Genomic DNA, 15822 nt, shown 5'->3' with positions numbered 1-15822 from the left:
CTATTGGGGTGCCGCCTGTTGTTGTATTTCAATTTTTTCAACAGTCATGTCTGGATTCATAGCAGTTGCTTCCTGAATAGCTTCAGCCAAGGCTCTATCGTGGTCGATTGGATCACCATCACTCTGTATCGTTATTGTTTGTTCCACTCTGGTTTCTACTACTCCATCCTTTTCAGTTTTGTACTATACAAAAAGATTATATTATAATAAAGGTAACATATAGAAAATAAGAATTCAATTATGCTCTTTTCCCATTTTTCTTAGCAAATAAATTAAAGGTGATTGTAGTTCTTTTACCGTGACTGTTTCGACGGTCCTCGTTTTGGAACTGATGGTTTGGGATGATACAATTTCTCCGGTGACAATGTAACCTTCACCATCTTCTCCTAGGACAACTCTGCGAGATTCTGTAGAAACTATTGGCACACCTCCTATAAACTCCTGAGTTCTCGATGGATCAATGTCTTGGGTACCAGATACATTAGACTTCACAAGAGAACCGTCCTGTGGAATTAAACATATTTATTAAATATAAAATAATTGCAAAATTTTATTATTAAGTTCTAGGTTGGTTTACTTAATGATTTAGCCAGTGTTGAATGCAATTGAGAGCATAATCTCAAATATGTCTGGAAAACCATGCAAGCATAAAAAATAAATGATATGATCTTTCCAACTTGCATACAACAATGTCCATGCTAAATGGAAGCTTCAACTCTTACCTGATCATGTTACACAAAGTATAAATTATAAAATTAAAAATACAACTAGTAATATGATAACAATAGTAAAACCAATATATTCCTCAAAGGCTAATCATATTTTATCAATAATATTTGTTTTAGTTACCTGTGGCAATGAGGAATCAAAATCAATAGGTGTACCAGAGTCACCACTGCTGGACGATGTAATGCTTCCTCTTCGATTGAACTGCGTTTTGTGTTTTTTGTATTACACACAAATAGCACATGCAGATCAAACCAGAAATGCACACATAAAAACATGCAAACAAAAAATAGGAAATGATAAATTAAATGAAAAAAAAATTAAACTATATCTGAACAAAAGTTATAAAATGTTTACCTTGGGTAAATGAGCCCCATGATTTAGAATTAATGATAATATTAGGTGATAATTATTAGAAAATTATGTTGTAAACTTTAATCTCCGTTGTTATGATCATGTTATGTGTAATAGTTAATAATAATAGGTATTTTATCTATCATTCATTAAGGTGACCATACGTCTCGGTTTGTTCCGGATTTCCACTTGTGTCCCGGGTTTTTCCAAAAGCAATATTTGTCCCGAATTTAGATCTTTTGTCCCGGATAGTCCCAGTTTTTCAAAAATTAATAGGTAAATTAACAAAAATTATGAAGATAAACCAACATGGGCTATTTTTTTCAAAATAATTATGAAGAAAATTGAATAGAATTTTATACAAGGCTCAAAAGCGATAAAACATATAGATAAAAAAATATAAGATATAATATAATATCATATATGAAAAAGTATTAAATATAATCAAACTAGTGGGGCGCATGGCATCGTGCCTTAAGGCAAATTGCTGGAACTTCCCGTACCAAAAATTATTTTTTTTTTAGAAAGATCAACATTTTTGAAACAAATTTACTCTGAAAAATTAGATTTTTGATAAACTATAAATTTTTGACAAAAATTTACTTCTTTTGAAGAAAAGAATTTTTGAAGAAAAGTGTATTTTGAAATATTTTGGAAATTTTGAACTTTTTTTGAAAGCAATCGTATTGCTTTAACTGCATAGAGACAAAATATCGAACCGCGTAAGCGCCGCGCCGCCGTCTAACGGATAAGCATTGGTACGAAACCCATAGGAATGTAAACAAAATTTATACTTATTGTTAAAATCTCTATAAAATATCTAATAATTTGATGTGCATATGTCCAATGATCATTTTTGACCGCCAAATGGTATTTTTTTTACTTTTTTTAGTAGATCTCCGAAACCGCTAGACCTGCCTTCATGAAAACTTGATCAATTCTTCATCTTGTTAATACAAGTGAAATGTTCTCTTAAAACTGAGTTACCGTTTTTGGCACTTTTTGCTGCATATTTTCGGAACGGCAAGACCTGCCTTCGCTAAAAACTAATCAGCACGTCTCCTTATCAATACGAATCGAATGCTTTTTGAATTATTTAAATCGCTTCATCCGTGTTCCCGAAATCGTCGACAAAAATTTGTATCCGCACACACACACACACGCATACACACACACATACATCCATTTTTTCTAAGGTATGCCAGAATGTTCAGAAGGTTTTGAAACGTAAAGATATATAAAAATTTTCATTTTTGATTTTATGGTCACCTTACATAAAATAAAAGTTAAAAAAATCGAAACATAAAAAGAATTTTTATTTTTACAACATTTCACGTTCAATTTCTTCTCAATCTGCTACTACTATTAATGATATTATCTTTATTTTTTTATATTGAAAAATTATAATAATGAAAATAATATGAAGCGACTTTAATAATTTCCATCTAGTGTATCTAACCTGATCCGCACTGGTGACCGTGCTGGTCGTTTTCACTTCCTGCGTAACAACTTTTTGTTCCTGCCTATTCGCCGAAGAAGTGGTGGTATGGGCTACCGTTTTTTCCTCCAACTGCTGCCGCCTGGCATTTGTCCCTAAATCTTCGTGTGTAGTGGCAGTGCGCGTCGTCACCGCGCGGGCGGTGATGTGCGGTAACTTACCAGCTTCGTCGCCAATCGCACCAGGAGCAGCCTCAGCCTGAAGGTGGTGCGACAACAAAAGGGCAGGGAAGTGAAGGTTAGTTTATGTACAAACATCGAATAACACATGGGTTAAGGTACTACTAATGTTAATATTGAAATGATTAAATTAATATTGAATGAATTATTAGAAGACAGTATTATTATTATTGATATACCGATTAACGTAGAAATACTTTTAATTAAATATATTGAATAGATTTGGATGACGAAGATGATATAAAACACCACAATTGCCAAGAAGATGAAGTTATATAAAATTTTGATAGTAACATGTACGATAACATAATAGATTAATTATTAAATTAAATTTAATTGAATAAATATATACATTTTATTAAATTTATTTAATTTAAAAATTTTAATAAATTATTTCGAATAGATTTTGAAGAAGAAAATGATTCCAAGTACAAAGATTTTATGAAAAATTATTAATATTTCAGTTTAATTATTTTGATTGCAAAATTCACGTCAAATAAATTATTTGATATTGTCAAATTTTATCAATTTAGTCATAAAAATTAGCACTCATTCATCGTAGATATTCTATAAAGATTATATCTACGATAGTTTAAGGGGCACAACTAGTGTAACCGCCTAAAAAAATTGTGATTTTTAGGAATTTATATTAAAAAAACTACTTTATAAATCATTTCAAAATTTTAGAAATATATTTATACATGTTTTAAAAATGCATAGTAAAATTTTTGAAGAAAAAAATTAAATATATTTTAAGTTATCGTCGATCTCCAATGCGACAAAAAAAAGGCCCTTCACTGCTGCAGTGATTCCGGCCATCTACGTGGATGAAATTTAGAAAAAAAAATTCTAGTTAAACTAGATAATATTGTCTATAAAATGAACTACGATAAAGAAAAAAATTCAAAAATTGACAAAATGGCGGCGTTTTTTTTTTAAGTCGAATTTTACCCAAAATTTTAGTCGTTTTTGGACTGCCAAAATTCGATTTTTGATCCGATCAAAAAATCGATAGTTCACTTTACGGAGAACTATATATAGAACGTGTAAAAAAAATTTGATAGTGATCGGATCATTTGTTTTTCAGTAATCGCTGCAGCAAGTTCGGAAAATACTGTTTCGAGAAAAACGCGTTTAAAGATAAAATGATCGTTATACTATATACTATATATACTCTTTAAATGGCTGTGACTCAAACTATTTAAGATATCGAATTAAAATTTTGTATGTTATTTTTAAAGGTATAACCTATCGAATTATGGTAAAATTGAAAATTCCATTTTTTGAAAATTTCACACCAGTTGTGCCCCTTAATTTATTAAAATATTTGATATTATGAGATATAGTAGAAAATTTACAATTGCTCATCAATTTGGAATTATGATTATTTGAACAAAATTAGTGTGTGATACGTATCAAATTAGTAATATATCTAAAGCCTTATTAATTAATTATTATATTATTTAGTGCTTCCAGAATTTTTGTTTCAGTCGATTAATCTGGAAAAAATAAATTCAGTATTTTGGGTATAACAAAAATCTACGGGTAATTATAGCAAAATACATCAAGGCTCAAAGTACAAATTGCATTCGTATCATGCAAAATAAAAAACACGAATCTATATATTTCCACAACAGATAAAAATCGCAAAATAACGTAAAAAATATATATAGTACGCTTATGAAGGCACAAATAAATATTTGAATTATTTTACCTTATTCGTTTGTGTGGAGAATGTGACTTCTCCGGTTCCCAAGTTTTTAATTTCTTCATGAACATTATGTGTAACACCTTCGTCGTTTCTCGTCAACATTTGTTTCGTCGTAGTTTTTACAACCGTTGGAGTTCCAATTGCCTTCTGTTTTCCTTTAGAAATGTTCAAATTAGCCGTGGCACTAAGATCTTTATAATTTTCTGAATTGTATTGATCAAGATCATCGTCTGATTCATCTCCAGAGTCCCTTTTAATTCTAGGTGTCTTGCCGAATGTAGAGAATATTCCAGATGATTTGCCAAGCTCGTCAGGAGATCGCGTAAATCTTTCAGTTTTAACACTGATGTCCGTTTCTTTTCCGAAGTGGCTTGGGTCAATTTGTGCGTAATTCAAAATCAGTTTTCCAGTGACTGGATCGCGTACTGCAGTCGATGGTTCTATATCACCAGTATTTGGATCTATTTCACCATATTCTGTTCGAATTCTACCAGTCACAGGGTCAATTTCGCCAGTTAAAGTCATAGTTTGTGTTACCGTCGTAGTGGCTCCACGTACTCTAGGATCGTTGGGGTCCACTTGCATAATTTCACCAGTAATCGGATCAACCATATTATAAACATATACTGTTTTCGTCATTACGTTCATTATTTTACCGGTATTAGGATCAATTTGACACGATGTCGGGTCTACTTCCTGAGGTTTACCTCTGTCGTCTTTCTTGGTAAGAATATAAATCTTAATAATAACGAGTTTTCCAGTTTTTGGATCAATTTTTCCAACTTTAGTATAAATTTCACCGGTCAACGGGTCAATTTGAGACGCTGAGTAAGTAGGTTCTCCGCCTTCTGTAAGCCCTGTTGCCTTGTAAACTTGTCCAGTGGCAGGATCCAATTTTGTTACGGCAGGATCCACTTTTGTGGTTTTCACAATCTGAGAAGTTTTAGGATCCAGGTATCCATAAATCGTCATTATGTACCCGGTTTTTGGATCTATCTGACCAGTTGTGTAAGAAGTTTCTCCAGTGTTAGGATCTTTAGGTCCAGGAATCCATAATTGATTGGTTTTGGGATCCACTTTCACTAGACTTGGATCTGTCTCAACAACCTTGCCAGTAGCCGGGTCTACTTTATAATGTACAATTCTTATAGATATAAGCCTGCCCAAATCTTTATCGACTTTTCCAGTTTTGGGATTCAATTGCGTTCCTTTTAATAAAATTTGGCCGGTTTGCGTATCTACTTTATAATCTTTTACTTCAGTTTTTCCTGATTTTGGATCCGTGTATGAAACATTATGTTTATCAATATCGAATTGCCCGTACTTAGTGTCGATTTTTCCATTATCTGGGTTAAGTTGACCAGTAGATATATCAACAACTGCGGTTTTTGGATCAATTATTCCTTTTTTGGAGTCTACTTTGCCACTTATGGTAACAACTTCGACGACTGGTTCAATTTGAGCTCCAATAGCAATCAGTTGTCCCAGAGTGGGATCTACTTTTCCAGATTTTGGATCAACAACGCCTGCAATTAATATTTGACCAGTGATATCATCAATAACACCTTGTTTAACCTGCTCTTTTCCTGTCTTTGGATCTTTAACCTTAACGTGACCAGTTTTTGGATCTATGGCACCATACTTGGTTTCTATAAAGCCGGTTACAGAATTTAATCTGCCCTTAGAGTGTTCAATCTCACCGTTAATTGCATCAATTTTGTTACTCTTAGGGTCTAATTTTGCAGTTATGGTTGTTATTTCAATCATAGGATCATCTTGTTTAGCAACACATACAAGTTGGCCTAATTCAGGATTCACTCTACCGGTTGATGGATCTACAACTCTGGAGGTGAATAGTACTTGATGCGTTTTAGGATCAACGATACCTTGGTTAACATCTTTCTGTCCTGTTTGTGGATCTGTAATTTCCATTTTACCGGAATGAGGATCCAAAAGACCATATTTAGTTTCAATAAGACCAGTATCGGTATTTAATACTCCAGTAGAATGTTCAACTTGGCCATTAGGAGCATCTAACTTCTTAGATTTTGGATCTAATTTAGAAACAATGACCATGATTTTCACAAGCTTCTTTTTCGGCTTAGCAGATCCAGGAGCTGTTACACCAGCACCTAACGCGGCGCCTCTTTCAGAATCTAAAAGACCTGCATTAGGATCTAATGGAGATTTCTGATCAATGATAGAACCGTCAGGGCCAAAGTGACGATAAACTCCTGGCGATGCTTTTGAAATTACCTTCTCATTAGGAGAATATTTCTTAGGATCCTTTGATCCCAATTTAGAATCAGCTTCCGGATCAACATAACCGACAACACCTGGTTTTAATATGCCAGCAATATCTTTCCCAGGAGTCTTTGCGTTATCGTTTCCGGTAGTTTTTCGTTTCTCAGCACTCTCCGCAACTTTTTTATCTTCACCTGGAGCGTAGTTAAATGCCAAACCTGTAGCTCGTCTCATTTCTGAATTCGGACTCAATTGTTCTTCATTAGGTTTAGCTCCAGATTTATTCTTAGGATCCTTCTCGTATTTGAAACCGCTTACAAATGGTTTTCTGGTTGGACTTTTATTGGGATCTGCTTCAGAATATTCATACTGTTTTGTATATCCAGGTAATTGAGGGGAGCTGGGTTCAGGAGATTCAAGAGTTCTGCTTTTGTCAGATTCTTTACCAGACTTATCTAAACTAGAATCAAGGTTTGAAGTTTGATTTGAATCATTTGATGTATCCAAAAGTGCAACTTTAGATTTGGATTTAGGTTCTTTAGTCTTTTTATCTTTCGGCTCTTTAGAAGACTTATCTTTTAAGAATTTATCCTTCAGGGATTTTTCTTTAGTTTCCTTTTCTTTAGGTTCTTTTTCTTTGACATCTTTATCTTTAGGAACCTTTTCTTTCTTCTCTTTAGGAGTTTTTTCTTTATCGCTTTTATCGCGGCGGCCAGAAGCAAACATGAAGCCGCTCTAAATAAATTAAACAAAATGGAACGAACAAATAAAAATGGCATGCTATAACTAAATAACTAAAATAATATACTATTTGGTATTTAATTGGAATTTGCACAGACACTATCACAAAACATTGGTAATTGATATAACAATGATAGTGGCAACAATAACAGTAAAAATATAATCCTACAATACTTCATTGCACAATTCAAAAAAATTACTTTATAAAATATGACAAGGATGACATAAACAATTCTTACCCGTCTTTTTCCAGAAGGTGTTTTCTCATTATCGGTAGAACTAAGAGTTTCGTTCGGATCGCCATCACCTGCATAATAAAAATATATATTATAAAGCTATTGCAAAAGATAAAAAATATTACAAAAATACTAAGTTACCGTTGAGAGTTTCACGTGGTTGATTATTTTCTTTATCTTTTTCTTGGCTTTTACTTCTCTTTCCAAATAGGCCTCCTGTAGGCAGCACAGAAACGCCACCAGAAGGTTTCTGTATAAAAATATAAGTCTTTAGTAATGAATTTGTTACAACATTTAGCACAAGCAAGCATAAGAAAATAATGCAGATAAAAATATATAAAATATTCTTCTCTGGTGTATATTTGTTTGCGCAAAGCATTTTTAGACTACAATCGATACATGGATGCAGAGAAATCATGCAGTATTATCTCAAGAAGAGAAAACTATGATACGGAAATTTAAAAAATAATGATTCAGTGCCTAAAAAAATTAATATTCAAAATTAACTTCTGCAATTTAACATTACGTGGACTTTATATATTATATGATGAAATCCATGTGATGGGAATCATATGAAAAGTTTGATATAAATCAATAAATAAATTTATTTCTTAAATAACTTTTTTTTAAATAACTCAAGCAAATATGGAAGCATTTATATAAGTTAGAATTTGTTTTTTTTTTTAAATTTGCAAGCAAAGCAGGTTTCAATAGAAATGAAAAATAACAGCAATATACTATGTTTAAATTTCTATAAAACCATATAAGGTGCACATAGTGTGTATTGTCTAATATGCGACGTCTTAGGTAAAATAAACCAAGATTTACAATTAATATAAATGCATGTATAAATTCTAAGGATTACAAAGGGCATAAAGATATTTCGAAATTAATATAATTGTCATGATTTTACGGAACCTTTTCAGTGTCCGCATCATATTCGCCTTCAAGTGAACTTTGGGACGATGCCGAGTTCGTCCCTGTACTCGCTTGTCGTATCAACTGATGCATGTATGATAAAATCATGAATTTTGTATTATAAATGATAAATGACGAAAAAGTAATTAAAATTGTTAAAATATTATTAATAATCAAATTATTTCGGAAAATTAATTCACAATGCACTTTCAAAACATGCACTGGAGATATATTCAAAAGTAGTAAAAATTTTCACACCCTATAGTGACTATGCTAAAGTGCAATAGACAAAAAATACTCAAATATTTCTCGAAGATGCCGTTTTAATAATAAATAGTAATAGAACTTACATTACAACAAAAATTTAAAAAATTTGATTACAAAACCACATCTTCGTATTTGACAAACTACAACACACCGATGTTGAAATGCACTAAATTTATATAATTTATATAAATGCATCAAAATAATAATACTCTCTAATATTTCATATTTTAGAAGTGCTGGCAATATTATTTGTGCATTTTTTGTCTAACAATTATTATTGCTAATATAAGAGAGCCAGTTTGTAAATAATAAGAAAAATCGTTTAATGAACATAAGCTAAACTCTTCGATTGGTAATTGAAAATTGTATACTTTCTTTTTACTATTTTTTATATTTTTAATTAATTGTATACTTATATACTTCTAAAGTTATAGTTATTGATACATCTAAAATATTTTTAAAAATACACAATATTAAAATATTTTTGCAAATTAAAAGTTCAAGTTAAAATAGAAGAATTTAAAGAGCATATAGGTTAACTACTATTAAGATTTTGAACTACTCATTTAAATTTTTGTTGTTCTATTTTAATATTTATATAAATTACTGGCTAACTGTTATATACTCAAAGCATAACATATTTTTAAAATAGTTTCAATTATTAAAAACTCACTTTCTCTTTTTTGTCTTTGTGAATTGGGCTTCTTGAAAGATGTCCTTCTAATTCAGGAATGTGTTCTGGTGGATGAGACATGGTGTGACGTTTGTTGTCTTTTTCTGCGTCCTTATTTGCCGCTAAAACTAGGAAAATAAACAAAGAAATTTATACAAAAAAGGCAAAAAAATAAAGTCAGACATTGAAATAATTTAAGTAATATTTTATTTACCATCCATACTACGGGAAGCCAGCCTTTCGCCTTTGAGAGATCGGCTAAATTGAGGAGCTGGACGATCAACAGTTGCGCGTTTGGTCTCATAATGTGTTCTGCCTGAATAGCGGAATTTTGAGCCAAAACGCGGGAAGAATGTGTCCTTTTGCATAGGCTCTGGAGTCATCAATCTACAGAAAAAATATTTATTTAAAAGCTCATAGTAATGTATAAAAGTAAATAAATATTACGCTACCTAAAGAATGTATGATGTTCTACACATATTTTCCAGAACTTCTTAGCGGCACGATGGTTTGCTAATTTAAATCCTATGGTCGATTCATATTGTTCAAATTCTCCAGGTCTAATTTTTATATAATAATTATGACGTTTGTAAGATATTTTCAATATCTTTGGCCATGCGAAACGATTTATTCGCAATCTGAGAATAAAAAAATAAGTTCAAATTATTATTATTTAATTTCAAATTTTATTACTTCATTAATACTGACTTTTCTCTATAGACCAAGAGTCCTGAAGAACAAACTCCTAGCATGATATCTACACCTTCCGAGTCTTTAGCAGGATGTAAGTGGACTCCATACATTGCCAATTTCTTAGCGTTTTCTAAGTAATGCAATTCTGCCTCGGCCGGAGTTTGACCTCTGAAGAAAAAATAACAATTTTACAAATAACCATTTTTTTTAATTTTTTTTAAAATATTTTTTTTATACTGACTTATGTGTTTTATGAAGGTCCATAACTTTTTCTTCTAATTCTTGTGTTTGATTTGGTGCAAATTTGAAGTCTTTCAAATATGTTCTACCCATTTCCTGGGTATCGTAATCGCCCAATTCTAAAAAAAAGATGTAATTATTTTATTTTATATAAAATCAGGATAATTTTTTAATTTGATCTACTTACCGCTCTGAACTAGGTAACTGCCCAAAAGAGCGTGCGTAACGAAGGAGCAAGGCAATCTTCCTTGAAGGATATCATTGCGGACTTGAAGGCACAAATGATAACGTGTTATGTCCTCGTGTAATTGAGCCGGCTCTGGTGGGTAGAATTTTACTTCGAATGCAACACGCCATGGTTCAGCTGATTACAAAAAAAAATCAACAATTAGTTCAAAAACATAGATCAGTTACAACTTAATACACACATTTAAGAAACTTAGCAACTGGTCTTTCTGGATCCAGCCAGACTCTGGGATCAGATGGTGTACTGTAGATAAGGCCAAAGAAATCTTTTTCCAAAATATTTAAGGCTTCACATATTTTATCCAGCAGCTCCTTTGCTTTAACTTTACGCTGAAATATAGTAGACGTGTGAATTTCTGGTATACACAAATAAAGTAGTATTCAACCACTTACTTCAATATGGAGATCAAGAACTGATCCATCTAGGAGGTCGACTTTAGCCAAAACAGTTCTTCCACCTGATGACCGTTTTTGCTTGGCAGGACTATGAGGTGCATCCGCCTCCACTTTGGTCTCTTCCGGCATTGTGCTATGCCTGGAAGTCTGTGGAAATAAAAAATTATTATTTATTAGAAGTAAAAATCATTATATTTTCAGCTGCAAAGTACTTTACAGGATAAATATATGTCAATTTCATTCATTCACAAATATTAATTGCTAATGTAGCACTTATTTTAATATCTTGTTTGTTTTCCTTAAATCACTCATTTAGCTCGTGCTTCAACTCGTCATGTCTACGAAATCGACATGCTCCATAAATCATGGCAATAAAATTACCCAAAATAATTCTAAATAGCGCCAATCATAAATCGAGAATAAAATGAAATAGCAAAACTATTCGCCAAAGCAAATATAATCTTGATAAAACCAGCAATAATAATTATATTATTCTTATAGTTAAATTGCCGGCAATATGAAGAATAAACTTACATAACACCAATAAAATTTATTGGATTTTTATGAATCATGATAAGGTAACTATGAATTATCTCGAAATTTCGTCTGTAAATATAAATTTTATCACACATGGCAATTGAATAGCAATCAACCAAGATAAAAATTCCATTCATGTCTCATTTAATAATAAATCAGAATCAAGTAAAAGGGCTTGTTGCATGTTGAATTTCAGTTTGACTGATAAGCTTGAAATTACGCAAATTGTACAAACTACGTTAATTTTATTTCGGGATATGTTTGACCTATATTAGAACTTCTGTGTATTTTAATCCGCGAACGAAGAGTTTAATGTCATTTATTGTGTTTATTTTGCGAGCTTTACAAAAGTAACTATGTTTTAAGTTTGCGGAGTTCGTCGAGCGAGTCAAAAGTTTTTTTGTAGCAATTTAAATAATTGTCTTGCTTCACAAATTTTATTTATCCAACGATTATAGAGGGTAAGGAAGAATGTAGTAGGTATACACCAACATTCTCCTTCGGAAAATTAATAAAAAAAAATAGAAACTTGATGATCAAAACTAAGGAGCTATTTTAATTGATCCAAATCTTAGCCAAATGTTGTACCTTTGTCCATATAATACTTGCACCAATAAAATTCCCTATTTTATGCTCTATTTTTATTACTTTTTCTGCCTCACTGCTCAACAAACAATGTTGAAAAAATACGATACAAATGTGGGTAACTGTGTAAGCCGAGTCGATAGGACAATGTGACATCATTCCAAACGATGACGCATTGTTTTAATATGAGAATTACGTAAGCTGAGCGAAGATGGATGTTGTTCCAAGTTCCAGAGCACACATCCAGATAAAAACAAATATATATATATATATATATATATATATATATATATAATAAGGTATGATAAAATCAGGTCAATCAGGCTGCATTTGGCGACGACCCGAACGTTCTTTATTTTATTCGTGGTTCAATTAATTATTGACCTCTGCCGTTGATTGAATTAGGACGCAGAAATGGGAAAAGGTATGATAAAATAAAAGTGAAATTGGATAAATTCTCTTGTATAGGTGTAGAATAAAAATGTAGAGAAATATTGTGGAGGATTTTTATAAGATAAAAAATCATATTTCATACTTTCATAGTCAATTGCACATTGGAGCAATTTCTACTCAGTGGAGCCGCTGAAACACGGGTAGGTGTCGGCGAAATTAGGGTTTGCAAGGCTCCTCTTTTTAGGCTCCTCATAAGGGAAAACATAGGGAAAACGTTTACTTATATGAGCTAACCTTTAGTTAAACTAATCTAGAAGTAAATGAAATTTGTTGCTAATGACAAAAACTACACAAATTTTAAATAATTAAAAGCCTGTGAAGCTCCAGTTTTTGTAAGTGATTGGATCCAATTTTGTAAAATCAGGACTGTTATTACAGCAAATTCAATTTCAAAATCATAAGTATCCCCCATGGCATATAGTTGGCAAAAAGCAATTATATCAAATATGCCATAGAACTCCATGTTTTGTATTTTCTATTGGAAAACGTGAAGCATTTTCATTACGGAATTTTGCTGCAAGGCACGACTCCTGAACACATTGATCTCCTATTCAATAAGACCTCAGATATTCTTTTGCGGTTAAAAACATTACGTAATATCAAATAAGTATATTGGCTGAAAATTGTGTATTATACCGATGCAAATCGGATCTGAAGAGTTTATTTTTGATTATACATTTCATAACCGATACCAATTGGAATTGGTTTTATGCACACGAGAATAATTCTCGAGAGATCTGTAAACAGCTTTCAATGTTTTATTACTAACACAATAACCCAGTGAGATCTGGCCCATATTGATATCCTACTACCAGTATTCTCGATTCAACAGGCGCAAGCTGTAATAGCTTCCATTATCGCTCCGAGCTATACGTGCATTGATAATCAGAGAGCCGGATAATATTTTGTAACATTTACAGATATATTCATTTTAAAATTGCAGGAAATAACTAAATGAGAGATAGACTGTATACTTATACGCAGCTATTTACACACTCATTTTCTTTAAAATGGTACTATAAATGTAATAGCTGGACCCAGCAGTGGCGCCCGGGTTCGCACGCAGCTTTGATGTCAAGTGAAAATCGCCTCTTGTGATATAATATTATACAAATGCCAAAAAATACTTCGAGTATAGTTAATTACTCATAATTCAATTGGACACCTACTGAGTTGCCATACCTTCAAAAATCCATATAATAAAGTCAAAACAATTACTGAATCTCCTAAGTGTGACAGATTGTAATTAAAATGTTGTATCCTATATAGCTCTAACCGAGAATTTAAGAAAGTTAAATATGATCGGGTTCGAATCCCGTAGGCGTACAGTAATATTTACAGCAATATTGCAGTAAATCAGTAAATTTTTAATGTATTTTTTTCATAAAGCGTTTAAGTTTAAATTTATTAAATCTGACACTTGCAGATAGAACACATTTATCTACGACGACAAACATTTGATAATATGATATCCATCAATTATCGACTTTATATGAAATAATAATGCACTAAAAATGAAACTGATGGTTTATTTCTCGCCTTTAATATTAAACATACCTCGTTTGTTGTTTATCTCGATTAAAAACCAGTACAGAAGCAATATGTGTTGCAATACTACCAGCAATTGAAAATTAATACTTCAGAACAGACATTTGATACTAGTTATAAAATTTCAAGAACTATCGTGTTTATGATTAAAAATGGATAAAAAAGAATTTGTAACTTAAAACTTGATAATATTTTCTACATAATTGATCTAGTACAAAAATTGTAACTGTACTGGAAAAACTTTTATAAAACACATTTTGCTTCTGAAATCATTTTCCAAGTAAATTCAAAAGACTGTGTTAACTTATTTATTTAAATTAGCCTTGTAAATCAGAATTTATCGAAATATCACTGCATGACTAATAGCATGTCTAGTAGCAATAAAATGTTGCATAAAATTCATTTATTTAAATTTTGTTTTGTTATATTTTTAGTTATGTACATACATTTTATATTCCATTACATTACGCACACTAAATGTAAATAAATTCACAAATTTGAACATGCTATGGTAAAATTTGCATATAATGAATATTATTCAGTTGTTTCTTGTAAATCACAAATTTTATTCTAATATTTTATTTACTGTAGCAACATGTTGCTTATGTAGAAGTACTCAATAAAGATAACTTATAATATTAATAGCATTGCTTTTGAAACTAATTTCAAATGCTGACTGTAATTCAATATAGATTCTATATGTGTCCTATTAGGATTTGGTCAAATAATTAATAATAACTTGCGCATGGAACCATTAGCTAATATGTTCTAAAATGCAATTCGCAATTTTGAAATGGTATCGAATACACTAATTTAATTTACGATGCATGCTGAATATTAATTAAAATAATATTGAAAAACTTGTTGTATGAAAAAATGTTGAATAAAATTAATCAGTTATCTAGTATTTTATACTCATCTCTAAAATTAATTTTCTTTAATATTTAATAGTTTTCATAAATTATAATATAGTTCATTAAATAATTCCAGACAAAATCTATTTTCCACCTTGCAATTCTAATAATTGCTTCTGAGAAACAATTCAATTGAACGTGTCATCAGTCTAGTAGCATGATATTTTATATCAGGTGAAATAGGGCGTGCCCAATGCAATTACATCAGTAATCCACAAAGAAAATTGTTAGAAGCAAAAAGGATATGAAAAGAAAAAGTAAAGCCAGAGGCAGAAAGAAAATATGATGGTACGTTTTTCTATTTTCCGTCTTGTAGCCGAAATCAATATATCTGGCGACATATGACAACGTGATGGATAGATAAAGTGGCCAATCATTCGGTTTATAGGAGAGAATACTCGTGAGGGATGCAAAGTTTTCCATTAGGCATATAAAACATTATGGTATTGAATTACTGTTTACAGAAAATCCAATGTAAATGAATGACTTCAGCTTATTTATTTAGTTTTTCATTATATAATAAAAAATACATCAATGGTAAATAAATTTGAATATCACCAATGAGAAAACCAACTTGAAAGACACTTGAAATGTTTTTTATTACTAAGATTTTATGAACATCAATCTGAGTTACTTTTGAGTGTTCTATGAGCTGTTCTTTAC

General features: G+C 31.3%; 1 protein-coding gene across 1 annotated transcript in view; it reads right to left on the bottom strand.

Moving 5' to 3' along the window:
* LOC113382909 (protein 4.1 homolog) overlaps window positions 1-15822 on the bottom strand; it is a 41798-nt gene continuing 25976 nt past the window's right edge. The window contains exons 2-17 of the mRNA XM_026621157.1: window positions 11120-11269; window positions 10909-11056; window positions 10668-10844; window positions 10482-10599; window positions 10256-10408; window positions 10000-10185; window positions 9762-9934; window positions 9548-9675; window positions 8608-8691; window positions 7831-7939; window positions 7693-7760; window positions 4472-7447; window positions 2540-2776; window positions 850-930; window positions 298-504; window positions 1-183 (exon numbers count right to left, since the gene is read on the bottom strand). Coding sequence (XP_026476942.1) covers window positions 1-183; window positions 298-504; window positions 850-930; window positions 2540-2776; window positions 4472-7447; window positions 7693-7760; window positions 7831-7939; window positions 8608-8691; window positions 9548-9675; window positions 9762-9934; window positions 10000-10185; window positions 10256-10408; window positions 10482-10599; window positions 10668-10844; window positions 10909-11056; window positions 11120-11251 — 5160 coding nt within the window. The 5' untranslated portion in view covers window positions 11252-11269. The remainder of the gene's footprint in view (window positions 184-297; window positions 505-849; window positions 931-2539; window positions 2777-4471; window positions 7448-7692; window positions 7761-7830; window positions 7940-8607; window positions 8692-9547; window positions 9676-9761; window positions 9935-9999; window positions 10186-10255; window positions 10409-10481; window positions 10600-10667; window positions 10845-10908; window positions 11057-11119; window positions 11270-15822) is intronic.

This window comes from Ctenocephalides felis, unplaced genomic scaffold (assembly GCF_003426905.1).
Source record: "Ctenocephalides felis isolate EL2017-DRISC unplaced genomic scaffold, ASM342690v1 CF-g0.4_SCAFFOLD_03570, whole genome shotgun sequence".
NCBI classification, from domain to species: Eukaryota; Metazoa; Arthropoda; class Insecta; order Siphonaptera; family Pulicidae; genus Ctenocephalides; species Ctenocephalides felis.
This window is presented reverse-complemented; position numbering and strand designations above follow the sequence as displayed.